The sequence below is a fragment of the Tauraco erythrolophus genome, chromosome 2 (genome assembly GCF_009769465.1).
Source record: "Tauraco erythrolophus isolate bTauEry1 chromosome 2, bTauEry1.pri, whole genome shotgun sequence".
Classification (NCBI taxonomy): domain Eukaryota; kingdom Metazoa; phylum Chordata; class Aves; order Musophagiformes; family Musophagidae; genus Tauraco; species Tauraco erythrolophus.
In genome coordinates this window covers 37,787,442-37,811,592 of record NC_141466.1, presented here as the reverse complement: position 1 = coordinate 37,811,592, position 24,151 = coordinate 37,787,442, and the positions used below count along the sequence as shown (strand labels likewise).

Sequence of the window (24,151 nt, the reverse complement as noted above, 5' to 3'; positions counted from 1 at the left end):
TATTATCTTTCGTAAATTGGCTTTTCTCCAATTAGTGTATGCTTTCAGAAACAGGGGAATAAGATGAAAGGATCTGCATCAAAACTGATTACTGCTGAAACAAAATGGAAGTTGCTGCTTTTGATAAAATACAAGACTATGGCAGTGCTTGAATAATTTTATGGGAAGTTACTGCCTAAAGCATATGTTTTACTGTCTGATACTGAATGCATGAGGAAAGACCATCTGTTTTTTTCAGCCTGAACAAATATATGATCCAGATTGAACCACTAGAGACCAAATATAATTGCTTTGTGTTTTGCCTTGTACTACTCTCTACCTACAGCAGTATCCTCTTGTATGGCATATATCATAGCACATGGTTCAAACGCTGGCATTCAAAAATACTTTTTCCTCTATTGAGGGTTATAAGATGACTGGCCAGGGCTTCATACAAACCTCTACACTTCATCTGTCACTGGAGAAATAGTTCACGATAGAAAAGACCAACTTCTGATACACTTTGACCACCATGGCATTTGAACCTTAGGGATTTTTTTTTTTGCTGGACAGGTCCTTGTTTAACATCCAGCCAGGTGAAAGGTGTTGCTATATCCTCCGTGCCTTCAATTCTTCCTGGGAAAAAAAGAGAGATGCTTTCATTGAAGGGCTCAAGTAAACAGATTACATTAAATAAGATAGAAAGTGAATCCTGACTATTGATTTACTTTGAAGGAAAGCACGTCAGTGGTAAATAAACTGCAGAAAATATTCCAGAACACTTAATCCTTTTACTGTTGTTGCTAGCGTTGAGTTTTACAGCACCTAAAAGTATGCTTTTAGTTTTGCAAGGCTAAAAGGACTGGGTTTCTCCCCTCCCCCAAAGTACTTACAGTCTAATTTTAGACATAATATGCTGAATGTCATTAAAAATGTGTTCAATGTTAGAGGGAGGAATGAGGGATAGAGGGGCAAGATTTGAATGTGCGGGTGGATAAATGCAAACGTTTTTCTTTTGTTCTTTAATAATAATTAATAACAATGCTCTGTTCCTTGTAGAGCTTCTGGGAAAACTGAGAACAAAAGGTTATAGAGGTTTGGGAAAATATCTTTCCAAGGCTATTCTTATGTATTGCTGTGGGGATTGTTTCTGCTTTTCATGGATAATCTGCAGAACTATGTCTACCAGGTGCTGATCTAAACCGCACCTGGCTTTCCTGAATATTTACCTTTATTTTGATTAATACGCTGCTTAGCTGTGCTGATTCCCTCTCCTGACTCACTTTTCCCATCTATTGTGAATTAATGCTTTTACCACAGTGATCTTCTAAATCACAGTCCTGAGGAACTATGGCAAAGCAAGTGGTGAGTGAATGGAGGATGGTTTTGTCACTGCAGGACTGTGCTGGGACTTAAAAGGTTCAGGTTTATTCCGCATATAAAGACTTTCCGTGTAGCCTTAGGCAAGTCCCTTACCTTTTCTGTGCCGTGGTCTCCAGCTGTGATACGGAAACAACAAGCTTTCTTTTTTTCCTGCTGTGTCTGTTTTCTATAATTGTGCTATAAGAGATCTCTTCCAAGTGAAAACTTGTATTGTGTGTTTGGACAAGACCCAGTAAAACTGGGCCTCCAATTTTGTTGGTGTTACTGGAATACAACTAAATGAGCAATTTTTAATACCTAAACACAAAGGAAGAAAATACCATTTTAACTGATTCAGGACTAAATAAATTCAGCGAAAGGAAATTACATCCTTTTACTGTAAATTCCTAGTCACTTCTTAATTTTATTTTGCCCTCCGTGCAAGCCTTAACAAGGAGAAACCACATTTATGCCTATGTCAGTAAGATGTAATTATGAGGGGGTTGTATCTGAAGACTGTAGCAGCTGAAACTACCAGTAATATTCTGGGAGATTTTCTTTTATAAAAAAATGGGGGAAGGGGAGCAAAGTTGCTCGCAAGGTGGATTTTTGTCACTTGAATGAGTCTTTTACAAAACTTTTAAGCATGTATATACTGATCTTCATCTTTAGTCTGGAAGAAAGGCTTGCCAATGATATGTGCCAGAGACGCCCTTTACCCTCCTAGATACCGTTTCCTTTACAGTTCTTAGTAGAGCTTATCTGCAAGCTTCTACCAGATTTGATTTTCAGAGTAGAACTTCACCTAGCAGTTAAGTGATACGCTACAAAATGTTCCTCCAATGTCTTATTGCATTGCACATCAGATTTTCTACTAGCAATTCAGAAGAAATGGACCTACATTTTTATGTAATGTACTATATATATTACAACACTGCTATATTACAGCACGGTAGAAAGTCCATATGTTATAAGGGAAAGAGCAATTTTAGCTCCTGAAGTGCAAGTGGGGGCAGATGCAATAATATGTTAATGTTTTTATCCAGTGGTTAGAATCATAGAAGAATTTAGATTGAAGAAGGTCTCTTCAGGTCATCTAGCCTCTGCAGGCTCATGTCTGCAAACACCACATGTGCTGTATGCTGTAAGGATCAGACATGGGATACACAAGAATTTCTGCAGTGGTACCAGGTGTTTGCATTTTGCTCGCAAAAGAGATTTAGCAGCGTGTCGGTGCTTTGCTGTGCTTGTGTGCATTCGTCAGTACCATGAAACATGCAAGCTCCTGCAAGCTCAAAATTGTGGTCGTATTTTCCCAATTGTAATTGCAGGACTTGTGTAAGACTTTCTTAATTCACTCCTTTGTTTTAACTTCTTCAATGGATTGTATGACATTAAGTTTGTTCCCAGAATGAAGCCTGTTCGTTTAGGGCAGTGGTGCCATAACTCAACTACCTCTCAGCTTCTGGTGGTTTGTACATGAAGTCTGTTGCTCAGAAAGAAGTTGTTTCAGACGGGCAGTTAGGTGCAACATGTATCTTAGCTCTTCGATAAGCTTACGCAGCAGATATTTGTGGTTAGTTGTGGGACAAATGATTTTTCAGGCTGGGGAAAAGAATTTTCCTGTTGGTGATCTTTCTTTAAAGCCAGAGTATCTGGACTGCATAAAGGTATAAGATTGTAATACCAAAAGTAGTGTCTGTGTATATTGGGTCATTTCTCCAAGAAAATCTTGTTTCTTTTGTTCATTTCCATTAATTCTACCAGTGCTTCTCAGAAGCACGTGGATTTAGTAATAGGCTATTCTAATGTCTTTAATGAACTAAGTTAAGTAGTGGTTGAATTTCCTTCTGTTAATGAGGACTGTTCATTGATAGTCTTCTATTAATGCTGGTGAAGAAGGATCAGTGTAGATACTGGGTCAGGGTTCTGGAAAATATTAACAATTATTAATATTCTTTCTTTTTCAGTTTTCTCCTTGTGTTTGGTTGCTTGATTTTGTCCGTGTTTTCTACTATTCCTGAACACACAAAACTTGCCTCTGGTTGTCTCTTCATTTTGGTAAGTGAAACTTCTAAATACAAGACAGTTTTACAGATACTTTTATGTACACTCAAATTCTCTCCCTCACCATGGATAAAACAATATAATTCCTGAACACTTTAAGAAACCAGACTTTTCATCAGAATGATGAAAAAATAATAAAATAGAGGATTCCACCATCTTTTTCTTTAAAAACAGGTCAGATTATTTGAAAGTGGTAATAAAGTACTGTATTGCATCCCCTTCTTCGCTTGAGAATTGCTGTGGTTTATAAATGATAGTTTTTCTACTGCAGTTTGGCAGTGACTGAGCATGAAAGACCTTTGATACTGCTGCTGCCATTTATAAAGTCAGTGTGTAGTAAGAGGCACTTATACTTAAAATAGGAAATAATTTTGGTATCTTAGATACCAATTTGTGCTAGCTATTGGTAGATACTGACATTTTAGTGGCAGTTGCTGCAGTAGGATGTGGTAGCTTCATTATTTCTTCATAATACATGCTTTTGTATTATGTTTATCACTCCTTTTTCCCTTCTAAGGTAGATATAAATGGCTTTAATCCCTAAAAGTGCTTAGCATTTTTCATGCATTGTATGGACGCGGCTTTATTCGTCTGCTTCTTGATGGGCCATTTAGTGCTGCAAGTGATGGCCTGAGGATAGGCAGCAGTGATCATTAAAATGTCACTATATACCCAGAGTTACCATGGTTATTTCAGTTCCATGTATACAGCAGACTGTGGCTCGTTAGGTAGTGCCTGGGGTGAAGTAATTGTTGACAAATGCTAACATTTTAATTGTCATCACTGTATGTATCCGAAAGCCCTGGTCTTCAGAACAGCTCCCTAATTAATTATGGCATGAGCAGGCCAATAAGCATAATTATGGTGTATGCTATGTCTCTACAGCACAATGTGCCACTGCATCGAGATACCTGAACTAAACGTCCAGAGCTGGCTAGGTGCAGATGTGTGGTGCTCTGCTCTGTCTGATGGTTTCTTAGCAGGGCTAATTAGGGAGAGCAGTGCTAAAGGTGGTGTTTTACTTCCTAGCCATTTTAGCACTTTTTCTGACGAAAAGATCAGGTGGTGTTAAACCAGCTAAAAGTCATCAGATTTAATCCTACGCTCATACCTAGTCTCATTATTTACATATCTGAACACCACTTTGCAAATGGAAGTTTGTTTGAATGTTCTCCAGCTAGTTGTATTATTACAATTACTACGTTAATTGCTAAGATTTTCTGATATAAAAAACAGGAAAATTTGATTAGCCTGAAAATACTCTTATTTCTAATAGCAGGTGCTTTTGTGACAAGTAATCTGTTTCCCTGTATACTTATGCAAATTATCTATAGAAATGCCATTTGTTCTGACATAAAATACGCATATGAGCTACACATTTGTCGATCGTGTTAGTACACTTACCGCCACTGATTCCTCAGCTGTCTGATAAACACGTTCCATATGCTTTGCCGTGGCTCTCCTAGGAGCTTGAACAAGGGAAACCTCTGAGGAGTCCTGGGTTCACTCCCAGCAGCAGGTGGAGGTGCAGTGAGCTCCACTAGCTGATATACCAGTCGATGTAGAGGTGTCCATTGGCAGAGTGGAGCTGCTCGGAGTCTGCTGTGGGAAACCACAGAGCTTTCTGCTGCTGTGGCTTCAAAGATGGACTCTGTCCATCTTCACAGTTCTGTCTGTACATCCCATGGCATCCTCTGAACACAGAAATGACCTTAAGGAGGAAGAGGGTGGATGGTTAATCTTTGAAGCATCAGTACTAGCCTGGTACAACATTTCCATGCTATAGCCTGGTGTGTTCAGCAAACCCTTGGCAGGGATACATTTAGTGATGATGAATTTCACGGCTCCTGCTGTGGGTCGCTAATGGAGAAAAATACAAGCACAGCAAAGTACGAAGTTCCAGAAACAGGCTAAAGCTGACTGGTTTATTCTAGTTTGCTGATGCGTGATTTCCTCCTTCTCTGCATACTGAATCATTAGCTGATATTAGCAATGTTATCAAAGCAGGCTTTTGCAATGACGAAACGAGAGAAAAATACATCTCTATGTCAAGTCAAGAACAGTTGTTTTGACTGTGCCAACCCATAACAGCAGTCACTAGAGTTTTTGCAACCTTTTCCTCGCAGTGATTCACATAACTCTTACAAATGTGTCGTTTAGTAGAGACAATTGTATTAACTATCAAAGATCTGGTTTAATACTGTTTTGCTTCGTACTTGAGACGGAAGATTTATGTTTGTTTTCTAATGAAGTACCATACAAATACAACAGTCTGTAGAGCTGCCTGCTGGGTTTCTGTGAACTGTTTGCTTCGCAGATTTATTCCAGATGGTCCCCCCTACAGCCATGTTAATTGGCTAAAAAGCTAACGTAGTGTTCCTTCAATTTAATACCTGAGCTACTGCTTGCGCTGGCACCTGTGGCTTTTGACATATTGCAGCTATTCGAAATTACATAGAGAGGTTAAAGAGCAAAGTGTAGAAGAGGTGAGCAAACCTTTCCCTCCTTCTCAGAAAGGCCAGAGGAGCAGAGAAGATTGTTGTTCTGCAATCAGTCAATTCGATTTATCTCCCCCAGCCTTGCCTTACAAGGCAGCAGAAATCATCCCTCCTAATCACTGTGTCCTAAATATTCTCTCAGAAAAATACAACGGTGTGTGATAGCTCAAAGTAAACCATTGTTTAGGAAAGTAGTATTAGCTGAGGGCTTCTGAGCGTCAGCAGAGGTTAATGGACTCTTCTGGATGGCAGAAATGCCTGAGCTCTGCTCCCAGAGCCGACACAGACCTGGCCCGCTGCATCACGCCATACCCAGCCAGGGCTTCAGTTCTGGCATCTGCACAAGTACTACTGTGGTCTCAGCATCTTCGACTTACCAGGGGGCTGTCGAGGGAACGTGTTTAAGATTTGAGTTTTATGCTTAAAATGAAGTCCTGCAGATAAGTTAAGTGCATGTTACATACAGCAATGTTGGATTGTTGGATTAGTAATTAATTTGGTTAGATTTTTATCCAGAAATAAGAAGCCTAATCAGTGGGAGAGCATCAGATAAAACTGCTTATATCTACAATGATAATTATGCTTTAGCCTTGTCTGTGTACACAACTTGTGACATTCAAGTTGTAGCAGTGGTATATCCCAGACAGACCGTGGAATAAAATCTACTTGAACATCAAAAAAGCCACAAACAGCTTAAGAATCCAACTAACACAGCAAGAAAATAATCTTTTGTGTATTGCTGATCTCCTACAACTAACACAGCAAGAAAATAATCTTTCGTGTATTGCTGATCTCCTACAAGTACATTTGCTGGCACTTTATCAAATAATAAACACAAGGGAAGTAAAATTTAGGATGGGAAGGCAAAATCAAATCTTTTGGGGAAGATAGCCAAGAAGGAATATATCTGGAACTGGAGGTCAGTTGCTCTCATGACCAAGCTCTCTATATTTTAAGATCATTTTCAACTAAAGCTATGTGAGTAACTGGTTCACTTCTGTTTGTTTGCTGTCGATTCAAGAAAATAAATAAAACAATTTGAGTTGACCCACAAAGATTTGGCAAATCAAAAAGTAAAAAAAAAGTCTTGGATCAGATTAAATATTTCATTTGACCTGGCATAAAATATTATTTGTGTATTCGAGCATATTAGAACTTTTGGCTTAAAAGCAAAGTTGAGGCTATAGGGAAGAAATGTCATTTTTATTTGAAGTGACGAAGCATTCCATTGATTTTTTAATTTTCATTTTTATTCAACATGGAGAGATTGCAAACTCATTAAATTCTCCAGGACTAGTTTTGTCAAATCTGTTTTGTGTTTTTCTCTGAAAAGGGCTGGGGTAGAAAGCTGTACCCAGTTCTGTAGGATAAGGGCCTCTGGAAATGCACTCTTGGAACACATTCTTCAGGCAGAAATAGTTCCCAAAGACATAAAAGCAGACAGTGTGCAGCAGATGAGGCTGGCTTCTACATGTACTGTGGTCACTTATATGACTCGAAAAGGAGGGTCTAGTAAGTGCTTCTAGCAATTAAGATCTTCCTAACATTCCTTTCTTCTCTAACATTTGCCCATAAAAGAAACATAGAAGGAGGATGAACATTGATTAAAAAAAAACATAAGAGTATGGCTGCCTCATAGTAGGCAAGCATATATTCAATTTGTCTCTGCTCTAGGAGAGTGAATCCATCCACAGCAACGTAATCATACAAATCCAGTACAAAATTTTAAAGCTGGGCAGAGTGGATTTAAGAAAGAGAGATGGATAGCACTCAATTCAAAAAAGTAGCATTTTTTAGTTTAGATTTATTGTCCCAGAACTTGAATCCTCTTGCAACGCTTGGATAAAAGACCTCTAGACCTGAGCAGAGGACTCGATGGATGGCTCTGTAGGACCAACTAACAATGCGTAAAAGGAAAAACTGAACGATCTTGTGAGATTTCAATTATAGATACATTTCTAACAGAGAAGGTAGGGTATAGACCACATGTTATTGCAGTTTTGTTGAGTCTTCTCCTGAGAGAAACAGATGAACTAATCCTTGAGCTAAAAACTCAGTGACTTTCAAGTTTGCTAGACTTTTTCAAAACTCAGAATCAGTATTTCTCAGGAAATACTAATTTTCAATGCTTTCTTTAATCCCCAATCAAAGCATGGCTTTGAAAATTCAAAATTTCTGCATAGAAATCTCGTAAAAATTACATCTGTTAGACATACAACACTGAGGTTATCAAACAATAGGAGAGGAAAACAATGTTGATAAGGTCAAAGCTTTCGTGTTTTCAGTCTTGTTTGGGTTCACATACACTAATATTATGATAAGGTGATTACATGAGCATAAAACAATTTAACCAGTCATAATAAACTACCTGTTAGCTTTGAAAGAAAATAGTCTTACCTTATCAAAATAAATAATTTCTTGTCTTTGGTGATTAAATTGCTACTCTCCTATCATGTATACTGATTTCATCAATCAGAGCTGACTGTTTTTATAAAAATTTGGACCAGATCTCATTACAACTGTGTGAGAACCTTTGTGTGAAAACAGAGCAGACTTCCCATTAGAAATGTAAGTGCTGGTTGCACTTCTCTGAAACTAAGAATTATTACGAGAAAGTCTGACAGAAGAAAAAATGTAAATGAAAAGGTGAAGGTATTTAAAAACATAACAGTAGATGTGCCCAAAGCTGTAATTCTTCTGTCATAAGGCAGCATTGGCACTACTAACCCACCAACCAAGCTCTAAAACAAACAAACACACATGGTAGCTATGGAGAGAGATGAAAGTAACAATAAAAATAATTTCATAAGAAAGGAACATGGCATCACATATAAAACTGTAAAGGCATCTGTGAAAAATCTATTGTCAACAGTGCTGAAAATGATAAAATACACTTCAAACACACCAGAGAATAAAGATACTGGCATAAGCCTATCATTGATATGTTTCTGGGCTTGATTATATTGTCAGTAACGTTTTATCCTTTCTTTTCTTTTATTCTTCTGTAAAAAGCAGAAATAACCTTTGTAAAGAGAAGAATGAAAAAACACACATTGAATGGAATCATTTTTCTCTTGTAATTAAAAAATGCAATATATTACAGTTCTACTGGGAAAGCTTAAATAGGTTTGGTGACTAAAGATGACTAAAACAGCATTATACATGATCTGCAATCAGGGCAAAGAAAAATTTCATAACTGAATCACTTATAGAAGATAGGGTAACTATGAATGGTTAACTCAAGTGCCATAGCATTCAACAACAAATGCAGTAGAAGGCAAGAGAGAGTTTCAGAATTGCTGCCAGAGCATTCCCCAGGCAGGCAAAACTACCAACCAGATAAACTCCAACAAGAAAACTTCATTCACTGTACAATGTGAAGATCACTGAAGTTGCCACAAGTCAATGGCTGCAGGATTAAATACCATCCATGAAATTATTTTCCATTGCCTCTGAATGAACAGGGCATGTGTAGAGAAACAAGTGGTACTGTGCGATGAAGAAAGATGGATGGAAACAGTAAACCCACAAGCAGTGTTAAATGTAACACAACTCATGATCTGCTACATTAAAATGACTAACCTGCAGTGAGAAAGTCAGTGTTGATTTTTTAAATAGGTACATTATACTCTTATATTCTTGTTATCTGTTCCTATATAAGAGCTGTCACTTAGCTTATCTTGTCCATGACATTATATGGCTATATCCACAAAGTCAAGAGAGAAGATACTAGTACTGTGAACAATCAGTTTCTGATTCCCTTTGCGTCCCAGCACAGGGAGGACTAGACTTTCTCCAAAGATGGAGAAAGTATTCTTAAGAGGGAAAGGACTGTCTGCATTATTTGGAAAAGAGCCTTTTAGCCAGCCATTCAAGGGGCCACTTTCTCTAGGAGAACACAGAATGTCTATGAGGATTTTAAGATTAAGAGTGGAAAATGGGGAGGATTAGAGATTAGTGATGGGGTGTCAGGATTCAGATTGGTAGGGATATAATTCTTTAAGGAGGGAAAAGCACGTCTCTTTTTAGGGTAATCAATGCATTGTGCTAAAGGACCAAAGCAGGTGTCCTTAACCTCCTTTAAGGACAAATGAGCAACACTCCTGCACAACAACTGCTCTTTTAGGACATATCTTCCTCCTTGTTTTATCAGTGTAAGTGATAACAAGGTAGCATGGGAAACTACTTCCAAGTCATAAGTGCAACATTTTCCATAGGTGTAGGTATGTAATAGTTTATGCTAGACTTTGCACTATTGAATTTTATTGGCTTCATGCCAGAGTTTGATAAAGATCCAAACTTGTTATATGGAGAGCAAGAGCTACCTCCTTAAAACAGGCAACAAACAGTTTAGACTGCCACAGTGAAAATGGGTAGATATCAAACTCTCTACTAGAAGTTCAAACCTGAGCCTTGTTAGGGAACTATTTATTTGCCAAATGGAAATGCAGAATACGTCTCTAGAGGAAAGCTAAAGTACATGGTTATGAATAATATGTAAGAAAAAAGTCTACAAAACGCTAAGTAACAAAAGGAAAAGAATGCTGAAAAAGGCAGAACATCAGTGATATGAAAGCAATTTGGAAACCTAGGGAACACCCACTATCTGAGTAACATACAGAAACCGTAATCCACTCAGTCACTTTACACAGATGTGACAATTGCTACAGTCAAAACATGAACTTTCCTCAAGTGAGAGAAGAAGTCTGTTCACAAGATTCAGTACAAGAACTGTGAAGTCAAGCAAACAGGTATCAAAATATAGAAAAATATCAAAAATATCTGTAAGGGTCTGGAGCAGATATACCTACAAGACAAAAATCCAAAGAGAGTTTAAAGTGGAGGTGATGGTAAATAAACAGACACACACTGGAATGAAGTCCAGTCCTGAGGACTGTCAACTGTGGGTGAGCTACAAAGATGAATTAGCGAAATAAGTACTGTCCTTTTTAAACTTATAGGTTTCCACGGAGTGCCTAAGGAAAGGATGTATGTCATGGACAGGATAATAACTTTGGTATCAAATCTGAACCAGACAGGAATTGGCTGATTGCACCATATGAAGATATGATCACAGGAAATGAATGTCTCACAAAGATATATATGTATGTTTTTGAGAGGATGTGAAAGGGGTTTGTTCTTTTCTTTTTCCAAGAGACCAAAATTCCATAAGCCTTGAAAAAAGATAATAGGAGAAGCTGCAAAACATTCAGCAAATGGCATACTTTGTAAAACACAAGACTTGATATACCAGCTCTCAAAGTCTATTTACTGGACTGAAAAGAGGGGACCAAGTCAACGTCTTCACTCAACCTAAGGCATTGAAAAAAAATATCGTAACCAAAGACTTGTTCAATTAACAGAAATATTTGGTGAAATGACAGAAGTTAATATCTTTAAGAAACTAGATGCATAAGCAGGATTTTGGCAGATTGGGTGAAGTGCCTTCCAAGTCCAGTTTGCCAAAATTTACCAATTATCAGAAAAAGCTTTCTTAAAATGGGTTTCTGCACTCATTTGGTACTAGAAACATTTCAGTGTACGTCATCTCAGATGCCTATAGATCTCTCAGTGGTCAAAACATGCATCAATGTACTCCTAGGGAAGCTCTGCTAATGAGCTTTGTGAACTGGGAGACTGCAAGAAGAAATCACGCTAAAAAAGAACAGAGCAAATATCATTTGCAGAGTCTCTAGGATTTAATGACTCCAAACATGCTAAGACCGAAAAATAAAAGAATAACTATCCCGTCTCACTCTGCTATATGGCATGTCAAATGTTCAGTTAATTCTCATACATGTATTCAGCCGTAACAATTAGCCTAAACCCCTTGCATCAATGCAAAATTTGCATGGATGCCAGAGCACAAAAGGAATTCAGAGTCTGCACTGACTCTGGCACCCATTCCACTTTTATTTTGGACACAGCAAAAGACATCAAATTCTTCACAAACATTTCAAAAGGAAGATTTTGGAGCTGTATTGCTACAGAAACATGTACTTGAATGTCTGCCTGTAACATGTGACATCAGAAACGTGACTACAGCAGAAAAAAATGCGTGAAGAAATCACAAAGGAAATGCAAAGGTCTGGGTACAGCTGTACAGCGCTTCATTGTTTTCAAAATGTGGATAATTTTAAAACCAAAATGAGACCATTACTGCAGATATCTCACTACAGAGAACGAAAATATGAACAAGCACAAAGCATGATAGAAAAATGTTTGGAAAGTAGATGTCATGCTTTAACCCCAACTGGCAACTGATCACCACTCTGCTCATTCACTCCCCCCAGTGGGAAGGGGCAGAAAATCAGAAGACTAGAGATGAGAAAACTCATGGGTTGAGATAAATATAGTTTAATATATAAAGCAAAAGCCGCACATGAAAGCAAAGCAAAACAAGGTATTCATTCACTACTTCCCATCGGCAGGCAGGGCTCCATCACACGTAACGGTGACTTGGGAAGACGAATGCCATCACTCCAAACATCCCCCCCTTCCTTCTTCTTCCCCCAGCTTTATATGCTGAGCATGACATCATATGGTATGGAATATCCCTTTGGTCAGTTGGGGTCAACTGTCCCAGCTGTGTCCCCTCCCAACTTCTTGTGCACCCCCAGCCTACTCGCTGGTGGGGTGGGGTGAGGAGCAGAAAAGGCCTTGACTCTGTGTAAGTACTGTTCATCAACAGCGAAAGCATCTCTGGATTATCAACACTGTTTTCAGCACAAACCCAAAACATAGCCCCATACTAGCTACTATGAAGAAAATTAATTCTATCCCAGCCAAAACCAGCACAGTAGAAAATTATTCTGTAGTGTGAGTTTTATGGCTTTCATCTCCTTTCAGGAATTCTCTCAGAAGTCTTGATGTACCTGACACATAAACAAATTACCTGATGCACAGCAGTGACTGCAAATGGTGGGAAAAGACCATATCTAAGGGTGATTCTGTATCTGGGAAAGAGCAGGATAGACATGCTGAGTGGCGAAGTTGGTGTATCCCATTGCCGTATTCCCATTTTGAAAAAGGATTTTCAGTAGTCACCAGGGTCTTCTTAGAAAAACCGCATCTACCAAAAGCCAGAAGGACTTTTGGGATGTGTTTGCTTACACGTACAGTGACGTGATAATCGCAGTAACTGTGATGGCCAGTGGCCGGGAGCACAGCTGCACAGCGCACCTCTGTGGCACTCATTCCTGTGGCACCAGCAGATCTTCAGTGGCCGGACCGTGGCAGTGATGTGAAGTGGATCTGCTGATCTGGGGAGGCAGAAGGGTGTCTGTCCTTCCTTCATGGATGCTGAGGAAGGTTAGCACAGTTTCTGTGCCAGGAATTGTGCTATTGAGTCTGATATGGTAAATACTTGTATTTACTCTATAAGAGATGATAAAAAACATAATTAAATGGCAGCTACTTAATTCTGATGCCTGCTTATATTATCTGATTCAAAACTGATTTTACTTGACATAAAAATTCTGGGCTTTTTTCTGTTGTAAATGAATAAAGAAGCATGACTGATAGGTGCCATTTCAAGTAATAAACACAAAAAGCTAAAAGGGAGTTGAATAGCAGAAGTCCTATATAACATGCAGCTAATTAAAACTAAGCATATCACTGGGATTTTAATATTATTTCAATAGACTTGTAGCTGTGTATTAGATTAAAAGATGCAGAACTGATTTCTCAATAATCCTCTATTCACGTAGAATCAACATGGGAAATCTTAATCATAATTTGGAAAAGCAAGTGTAGTAAAAGTATCACATTCATTATAAAACTGATAAATTATTAAAAGGTGCATAAATTTCATCTCATGCTTATTGCATATTGCACTGGGAACTGAACTGAAGGCTCTGGTTGTGATTTATATGCCACTAATAGGGTCTATTCTGGATTATGCTTTCAGATTTATGGCTGCCTCTCCCACTGTTAAACTGCAGTTGGAAGGAATTAAAATATTATTTCCTTAAGTCTATGTATGCACGTGTAGATATGCTTGTTAGCTGTTTGGATCAAAGATCTCCCGTTGTAATGCTGAAAGAGGAATACAACAAATGTGTTCAAATTATACTATTGTGTTAAACTACAAAGCGTGCACATACTCATACCTGCTGGTTTTAATCTGGAAACTGGCCAGCCTAACAGAAGTGTCTCTAGTCCTTCACCAGCTTCTGCATCGCAACTATTTAAAGCTCAAACCTTCCTTGGGTTTCTCTGAGACAGACTAACGTTGTGCTTTCCCTCACATCCCGATAGTATCTGTATAAAGTGTAGAGCCCAGCTCTGGTGCTCGGTACTTTGAATCAGTAGAGGGTGGGGTTTTCTGCTTGAGGCAGGAATGCAGAGGTTGAGGTGTAACGTTCTTGCTTTCAATGAGTAAGAAAACAATCTCATCCTCTTTGACGATGAATAATAAAGCATTGCTATTTGAATAGTACCAGCTATTCGTGTGTCACCATAAAGAGATTTTAGCAGCTGGTGACATTCTTAAACTAGGCAGCCGTAAATTAAAGGACAAGAAAATGGTTATTCTCCCACTTCTCCAGCTGATTTGGAATCATTGGACTTCCCTGTTTATGAGTTTTTAGGGCAGAGGCGCCATTTCCCAAGCTGTATGACATGACGTTGCTCCTCCTATTCCTGCTGTGGTGCTAGTGCAGTGAGGCTGTGCTGATTTACACCAGATGAGCATCTGCAGTGCAGCTACACTGCAAAGATGTTGTCTTCAGTAGGGAAACACTTATGGCCTTATTAAAGCTTATTTCAGGGGATTAATTTGATTTGTTCTAGTCCATTTCCCGGGCTTCTGACAATACCACTTGTAGAATCATTTATCCTAGGAGCTAAAGGCAGGCACCTCCTGATATCAATCTGCAGCTCTGTTGTCCTACTTCCCTAGCCTTTAGAACACTTAACACCACAATTCCATACAAGAAATATAATTAAAGTAGCAGCAGAGCCATTGTCTTGTGGGCACATTTCTTATATCCAAACCTCAGCTTGCTTAAGCATTGCAAAATAATCAGGAGCATCCTAGAAGAACAGCACAGAGTGCTCAACTTTGGTCATTTTCTCATAATGAAAATGGCTTTAATTTCAAGAAATTATGGTCTACAACCAAGGCACCTGATTTCAGCAGCAGCAAATTATTTTAAGTTTTAATAAGCAGTTATGTTAATGAACAAGAAAGCTATAATAAAAACAGTTTTTTGCTGTTTTAATGTTATGCTATGTTAGGGAAATCCTTATCATTGAAAACTATCTGAGAAGCATATTAATGTAGAAAATTTCAACAAATTACCTCTTGTATCCTAATTAGATAGGAAAAAAAGTGCTCATTGTAGCTGGATTGTACAATGTTTAATTAATTGTCAACCCTGTTCATTAGAGTCCTCCAGGACCTTTTGTTAGTAGAAAATTTCCTCTGGATGACCTCTTATTTTCCTTTCCTGCCATTTGTATGACCCTCATTGTTCCAGTGGCAGAGCAACCAAGGCACATGCAGATGTAAAAAAAGCTTCAGGACCACGATGACACCTGTGTTTCTTATGCCAAAAGCAAGTCAATCTTTTAAGCCCATGTGTTTCATGGCCTTGCTTCTCTCCCATATGCGTAGTTCCCTTCTGACAACTGGAGCTGCGTATGCAGAAACATTTCAGAATAAAAAGTTCATCTGTCTGGATGAACTGTGCTTTGTGAAGGAAGATGTTCCACTATCCGAACTATCAATGCACCTGCCATATCAGTTCCTGGGGGGGTCTTACAGTGAGCTTAAATAGCCAAAAAAATTACAGATTGTGCTAACTGTGGTGCAGGGCCAGATGCAGCTGTGATTGCAAAAGTATGAAAAGATAGGAGAAAAAGAAGAAATAGCAAAGGCCAACGCATCTCTGCTCTACCTAGGAAGGGAAGAGTTAAGTTTCCAGTAAATCTAAACTAGCTCATCAGTTCAAATTCAGCCTTGCTGAATTTTCAAGGAGGTCAGATTTATCAACAGTGCAGGATTTTCCCATTCTGATGTAAATGTTGTTATTCATATTGCCATAAGTAATCCAAAATTAATGAGGTTCCATCATACTATACATAGGACAGAGATACTTGGAATGCATCATTTCTACAGCAAGCCTACAGATCATGTGAGGTCTAATGATTTATTCTGTCACATGCTTTTCCAATTATGTTCTGATTTTTGTTTCAATTGCTAAGGAACTAAATCTAAGTTATTTAAAAGCCTAGATTTATGCTTGATTTTGTAATAAGCCATTCCAAATGGAATTAAAAAAAAAAATATCCTGATCTTGTTTAGGGTCCATGCTTCCAATTTTGTCCATGGAAAACCAAGAACCTCATGACTGTGCAGCTGCAATAGGAAGAAATAACGTCCTTCCCTGGCCTGCATTAACCTTGACAGAGATTTGACTTTACATTGTGACTGAGTGCACTGATTACTAAAACATTACTTTTTTTCACAGTGGTGTGGGATTCGTTGTTCTCTTTTGTTTCGACCTGGAATAATCCGAAATACAACAACACAACTGTCACATATACTACTATGAAGAGTTTCTGTTTAAATGCATTCATATTTTCTAAGAAAATCCTCTTCCTTTAGACTTTGTTAATGATGATATGTATTCCCTTCAAAATCAGGTGTTCTTTGAGGAAGTAGGAGTGATCAGGATGTAAGGATCATTTTGAAACATCACTATTTCAGAAAGTGCAAAAATAAGTCTGAAAACCCATCTCCACTTTATTCAATCTCTTTTCTGTTATTAAAGCTTATAACGTATTTTAAAACTTTCAAAAATTTGGTATGTGTGGAAGAAAATCATATATAGTATTTATAAAATCAACAGTTCTTTTAGCGTTCTGGTGCACAGAGCCATGTTTAATATATTTGAGCTCACTTACTATAACTACAGTGGCTGTTGTTAAAATTTACTTAAGTAGTAGAAACTTCAGTTAATTTTGCAATAGTATCACCATGCAAAGATTCGTAACGTTACTAGATATGGCAACTATTTTTTTCAAGGAATGAACAAAGGTATGTCACATTGTTACTCAAAGAAAAATGTTATACTTTTACCCCACCCTCCAAAAAAAAAAAATTTGAGAAAACACCTGTTTGCTCTTTTCCTCTCTCAAAATAAATATATCTCCCTGAAGTTTCTGGTTGTAATACATGTATATGTGTTTGTGTGTGTGTGAGAGACAAATAGAATTTCTGCCCCGACACACATCATGTAGTACAAGAGACTCTTCAACACATATTTTCAGCACAGAATGTCTTCTTCATCTTTGTATATATAACTAAGCAAGCATAGCAAATAGGAATTGCTAACAGTAGTACAGATAATTACTATAAAACTGCATAAAACTAATAGGAACCAGAATATTAAACTACAAAAAAAAAAAAAAAAAAATTACCTCTTTTCAACTTCTACCAGCAATTTTGTGATACTAATTTAACTGAACTGGAGCTGTAGACTAGTCGTTCCAGAACCATTAAGTACTTTCCGTTCTTGCCAGTTCTTCGTTGGAGGCCCTACTGGGGTCTAGAGTATCACAAAGGACACACTCCTGCGTGAGTGGATCAGCAAGACAAGAAACTTCAGTCAAATGAAATGTGATCACATTTTAACATGGAAAATATTTTATTGGAAGCAAAGAATGTTTCATGTTTTGCTGGCTTCCTCTCCTTTGGGTACCTCTTACCCCTGCCCCAAAGAAGAAAATTAGTCAGGAGAATCAGATGTCAGATGGCCTGGATGCCTGCCATCAACCCCCATAAATTTGGAGACATCATCTAACTATGTGTAAACCAGATTTGACAATTCATTATTTAACTACCACTGTAAAAGTGGTAGTTAAATAACTAAAATACATATTCTTCCTTTTTTGCACTTGGCTTCTTGTCCGTTTTATTCTTGGCCTGCACAGAATTTCCTACAAGGAAATGTACCACATGGTGGCCAACTATTATGAATTATTGTTACTATATGGAGAACTTTTTCAATTTTGCACATAATCCTTTTAAAAGTTGTGCAATAACTTTGTCCATAGAATTAAGCTGAAGTTTTTTGTAGTAGCATGAATAAAAAGAAAACCTCAAACATTCGCACTCATTTTTCCGTGTTTTCTAACAAAAAATATCACCTTTTCTTTAACTGTGTTTTAGCAGAGGGATCTCATTCTGCTTTTCTGGTTTAGGAATTCAATATGGGATTTACAAAACTGGAAAAGAAGGCACTGAAGAAGGCTCTAAAAACTCTTTCAATGTGATGTAGCTATACAAGCTGACATGTTTTAGGAAGGAATACTATGTTTTCCAATTGTTCTATGACAGCAGAAGCAAATTAAATTCTCAATGTTTCAATGTACTACCAGTGATCATAAGCTAGTAAAGCACTGTTGTGTGACATAATATTAATAATGCCCTTTGTTCAGGTAAATTAATGCACGAGTTGATGTATGTGATATTTACAGCCTTATTGGCTTCCAGAGTTGTAGGGTCTCACAGTCTAAAAACATATCAACTGTTTGTTGGGAAAAAGTCAATATTGGATCAACCCTACCCTTGCAAATATTCCTGTTATTCATTCACAATATTTTCTTACCAGTATCACACAAGTACTCGTCCTGTAGAAGTAACAAATTAATTGGCTGACAAGGAACAGCTTTCTCCTGGACGTGGAAATGCATTCAGCTGCCAAAGCAAATACAGCTTTCAACCTCTTCTTCTTGACGAACTGCTTAAGAAGTTCCTTCAAGTACTTTTCTCCTTCTTTTGGTTAACACACAAGTTTTTATTTTATCATTTCAAAACCTGTAATTTTATGACGGCATTCCAGAAGAGAATCCAAATTAATTTTATAATTTCATACTACTGCGTATGTATTATATCAGTGCATGTTGTAGCGATTCAGATTCCTTAAGATACAGAGCCGAATTGTGCTCCAAACTCTATTACTGCAACTCTGCTGACTTCATTGTTGTACTGAAAAATTTCTTCCAATAAAAGTTGCATAAACAAGCTGATGCTATTGAAATGGACAATCTTAAAGAACATTCCAATGTGGAAGAAAAGCAAGCCAGACAAACAGGGCAAGATTTTTAAATGCTTTCATTCACAAGTTGTCCAGGGAAAGTTATGCCTAGTGTAAATATTCATGTACTCTCTTACAAACAACTACATACCCATTGTATATTGTTACACTTGCATGTATCTTAACCTACTTCTGGGAACAAACTGATTTCCTAAATGCTTCTGCATCATCTTAATCACTTCACCTGTATATTGCTACAGTGAGAATATATCTACCAAAACATTCAGCCTTCGAACTAAGAACTTACTTTATGGGTGTGAGTACATAACATGTATTCTTCACTAGCTGCCTAATTTACCTGTAGGCTGATCTTCAATATCCAAAGACACTGAGTCTTTTGCTTTGATATTTTTTGTGTGGTTCATTTCTTCAATGTTTCACGCCTAGTAGTCAATCTTAGTGGATATTTAATGTTATTCAGGTTAGACTTGAGCCCCTCACCAGGAAGCTCTCAGGACTGTGTTCTTTGTGCAGATGTGTAACCATCCTGGGAAACAGGGTCCCAAGTTTGGCTTGGGATCATCAGGTGCTCAAGATATACTGATAGACACACACAGTGGTCATAAGTTTCCTGATGCTTCAGTGTTGGTTATCTGTAAAAGGCATTTTTCTTATTTTCCGTTTCTAGGAATTTGTCATGATTGTTGTCTTTGGTTTGGAATTTATTATTCGTATCTGGTCTGCTGGATGCTGTTGTCGATACCGAGGATGGCAAGGAAGACTGCGCTTTGCAAGGAAACCGTTCTGTGTAATAGGTGAGTGCCCCAGCTGTAGTTTATTTTAAGATAAAAATAAAAGCCCTCCCTTCTGTTTTGCTTCTGAATGAAAACTAATTGAATCAGACTGTATTTACAGTAAGCAAGTGTAAATACAGAATAGTTGTGTGTCACCTATCATCTGCCCAAGGCTTTTCTAGATATAAAATCACAAAGTCCCTAAATACTAGTCAGCCCATGTTTCTTACTTTCTCCAAAAGACATCTTCCTATGCATGTCATACAGCTGGCATGTGCATTGGAAGCATGAGGAATTAAGAGATAATTTCCTTGGAATTCATGGGAGCTGTATGCATTTAATGGGCACAAATACGCACGCGTACATACCATGAACATATGTGCATACACTGTGTTCTCCTTATTTAACCTCTGTGATCAAACATGTGCACACTGCAATAAATTTGAAAATTTACCTAGAAATGATTCTGACAGCATTGCTGCTTCCTGTATTGCTGCTTTCTGCATGACAGTCTAGGTATCTTCCCTGCCAGCGACTCTGGCTTACGATATAGCATACTTCTACAACTATTTCAAGAGACTTCTTTGCTCTAGAAATTCTCTCTGAGAATAGTGAATAGGTCCACAACCAGTCAAAACCTTACTTTTAAAAAGACCCTGCAGGAAAGCAGTTTCCTGATAAAGGTAGAAATCACGGATGGCTAACCAAATTAACCTCATAATTTCTTGTTTTTCTAATGGTTTGGTGCAAATGCTTTTTACAGGACGTCTGTGGAACTTCAGGATATTCATGTCCCAACTTCATTCTCAGCCTCCTTCCTCTCTCCAGCCTTTCGTTTCATCTGCTTGTATCTTAAATTAACTTATAGAGTGATTGGGGCAGGAAACACATTCTCCCATGCATCTATACAGCAGCTAGCACAACAGAGTCACACACTTATAGCAGTTACACATACAGGTCTCAGTGTAAACAGTGAATAACAATATCGTCATGTACATGAATTGAATCCTTGTCTAAAAAGGAGTTATGCAGTGTCTCGTGGCATAGCAGACTGGTGCACTGGTTAGGGCTAATCTGTAAAGAAAGCTTTTGCCTTCTGCCTCATTCCCTGGTAAATCCACACCTTCTTCTGCTGAGGAATTCCTGCAATGGAGAAAGGGGCTTTAGCAAGAGGTGCATAAGTGCATAAGGTGCATAAGGGGTGGAAAAGCATCGCAGACTGTCTCCCTCTCGGAAGAAATTGCCCCATCTATGCTATTTTAAGGCACTGTGGGAGAGAGGCAAGTATTGGAATTGGCACTTGTTTTGTTCAGGCTGCAGGGGAGGTGGGTAGGTACCTTACCCAACCCTGCAGGCACCAGGCCACACACTTGTCCCAAGGTTCCCATGCCTAGCTGAAAGGAAAGTGGAAAGAAAATTCAAAAAATTTCCCAGCCTTTACCAGCAACCTGTCAAGGGAAGGCTAGAAATTCCAACATTCACTTTCCCGGGCATCAACAAACACGGCCACCCTCCTTAACCTGACTTACCGTTATTCCAAGATTTTGTGGTGCACCTGAAACTTTGCAGTAGTCAGGTTTTGTCAGCACACAATCACAAGAAAGCACCAGACTGTTAATTTAGTAAAATTAACCTACTTCAGCCGTTTAGAACTTACTAGAAACATATAAATATTTAAAGAATTTGAACTTACTAGAAGCATTTGGCATCCCAGAGTGGTTTGCTGCTCTCCCAAATGCCATCGTGCAGAAGCACTAGCAGTTTGTTCAATTCAGCTTTCGATTCTCTTCCCTTTCCTGTCTCCGTTCAACTGGCGAGTTTTCTGCCAGTTATTAACTTCAGTCTAAGGTGTTAATTCCCAGCAAAAGTGAATAGAGTGGTTTTACCTTGTCCAAAACTCTGCCTGTCATCGTGGAGTGACTGACATAGATTTCCCCCCTTTCCTTTAAACAGCTCATAACTACCCTCCTACTGTTTGTGAAATAGTTCAGGCAGGTCTCCTTGTGCAAGCCTCAGTGAGCGTTGGGGTTTTCTTCACTTGACTGTGGTTTTTTCCTCCATTCTCTGGAATTCACCTGCTCTTCTTGTTGCACCTATATTCACGTAGGCAATATCTAGCCTTAAAGCTAGATAAAGATCTTCTCTGTCCCTCCTGCAACTCCATCACTTGCTAGCAGGATTAATTAGTAGCCAACAGTCTTTTGCTTGTGGATGCCTTCCTGTGCTGGTTCACTGGATGAAAAGGGGACTTTGTTCTGCAAACCACTGTACAGCTGCTTGTGCAGCTTTTGGAAACTAAACCGGTAGCTTGAATTTCTTGCCGTTAATTATTCTGTGTCTCTCTCCAGATTTAATCTTTTGAAGAAGAACCTCTAGCAAGTCATCTTGCAACTCTTGCTACATAGAGTAACTCTTTGCCAGACACTGTGGCTTTGCGGCCATGGCAAAGTGTGCCCAAGCAGCAGAGGCCAACAGGTTGTATTAGCTAGAGCACTAGGTCAAGATAGATGATTATCTCCCTTTACTCAGCACTCATCAGACCACATGTAAGATACTACAGCCCACTTGCTCCTTCCAACACCATACATGAAAGACATCAATAAACTGGAGTGAGTTCAGTGAAGGCCACCAAGCTTTCCTTCACTTCACCAAACGCTCCACCACTCCAGGCAGTGCTGGAGCATTTGCCCTGTGAGGAAAGGCTGAGGGACCTGGGCTTGTTCAGCCTGGAGAAAGGAGGCTTCAGGGGGACTTAGTGCTTCAGTGAAATTAGTGCTACGGTCTCCTTAAAAGCACATGGCTAGTTTCGGCCTATTACTTTTCATGTGTTTGTTTAATTATTTACTTAGTCATCCATTCAGTTATTCTTTCTGCTTATTGCTACAGTAGAACAATAATATTTTAGAAGACTTAGTCTGTTTACTATTAATTAAATTTGCTATATATCTCCAGCAGATCTGTTCTCTGATTATTTTTGTGATCAAACACAAATCACATAGGGGAATGGCCTAAGAGCTAGAAATAATAAATTCAAGAATTGCCTCAAGGGTCACATTCAGACGGCCTTTATTTTTTTCCCATTAATAACCTAATAACCAGAAAAAATTTATTTGGGGCCAAAGCTCTGTGCTTACGTTAGAGTGCCTACAATGTCACTACCCTGACAAATTAGTTCATCAAGCATTGCTATGTGCTACCAGGTTAGTAATGATATCTATCAAATTACATGACAGTTTTATACCCTTGTTTATCTCTGTGAAAATGGGAATAATAATGTAGTATTAAACCTTGACTTGTATTTTGTTCCATGTCAGGAGTTATCTGCCATCGCTCATTTTCTCTGATTGTGTATGAGCTTGTGTATGTAATGTAAAGGGCATACCAACATACCCTCCCATGTATTTAATGTACTTAAAGATGTACTTACTTCTGCAAATCCTAAATTTCCCAGGCATATCAGTCTGAAGCTTGTCTGTTAGCCCTGCAGAGCAATGTTGCTGTGTTGTACTGCGCGGAAGAGTAGCAATCCAGGCACCGCATCTCCTCACTGCTGCCTCTGGGGGCCAAGGATGCTGATACTCGGGAAGAACTCTGTGTCTGCCCATGCCTTAGGAGGAACCATGCTCCCTGAAGAGCCTTGAAAGAAAAGAGGACATGTCTGCTAGTTGGGAAGAAAGCATGGCATCCCCTCCCTGCCAAGTCATTCAGGGACACTGAAAGAAATTAAGAGTCCATTGCCCTTTCTCTGGCAATGAGCCTCCTAGATAGTTGCATGAGACTGACAAAATTAAACTTCTGGCCACTGTCTTGTCTATATGAGAGGTTTTACCATCACAAAGAAACCTCAGTCTGTGAGGACAGCTGCCATACGAGGAGATATTATTCCTCATTGTAAAGATAATGAGGAATAATAAAAAGCTGTGGGTCAGAAGAATTAAATCCTGCCAATCTCACCTGCATGTCTGAAGTCTGCTAGGCTTTCAGAGGAACTTCTTTCCCTCCACTAACTCTGTAGGAGACTTTGGGACTCCTATGCGAGGAAGTCCAAGAAGAGCAAGAGAAGAGCACATGAGCACAGTTCCCTTCAAACCCTGGAAGCAGTGAATTTTAGTGCCTGAACTTTATGTGACTTCTAGATTTAAATTTGGGATTTGAAACTCCTATTTCAGATATTTCTCACCTTAAATTTGAACCCCCTTCTAGTAACATAACATTTCTCCAGGGCAACTAGACTTCCTGGTGATCCGGCCCGATGAAAGATTCCATGTATTTCAGTTAGTCTATTAGCAGTTTCCCCACAGCTGCTTCTATTTTACCTCTAGTCAAGCTACAGCCTGATGAAAATGTCATGAGTTCAAATTCTGTTGAGGCTGCAGAATGAACAAATTCCCAACAGGAAGCTTAA

General features: G+C 38.6%; 1 protein-coding gene across 5 annotated transcripts in view; it reads left to right on the top strand.

The window, feature by feature from the left end:
- Nucleotides 1-24,151, top strand: part of KCNQ5 (potassium voltage-gated channel subfamily Q member 5) — a 311,589-nt gene that overhangs the window by 221,543 nt on the left and 65,895 nt on the right. For all 5 annotated transcript variants that reach the window (XM_086608281.1, XM_086608279.1, XM_086608278.1 and 2 more), the window contains exons 2-3: nucleotides 3,312-3,402; nucleotides 19,641-19,767. In XM_086608281.1, the coding sequence (XP_086464407.1) occupies nucleotides 3,312-3,402; nucleotides 19,641-19,767 (218 nt within the window). The remainder of the gene's footprint in view (nucleotides 1-3,311; nucleotides 3,403-19,640; nucleotides 19,768-24,151) is intronic.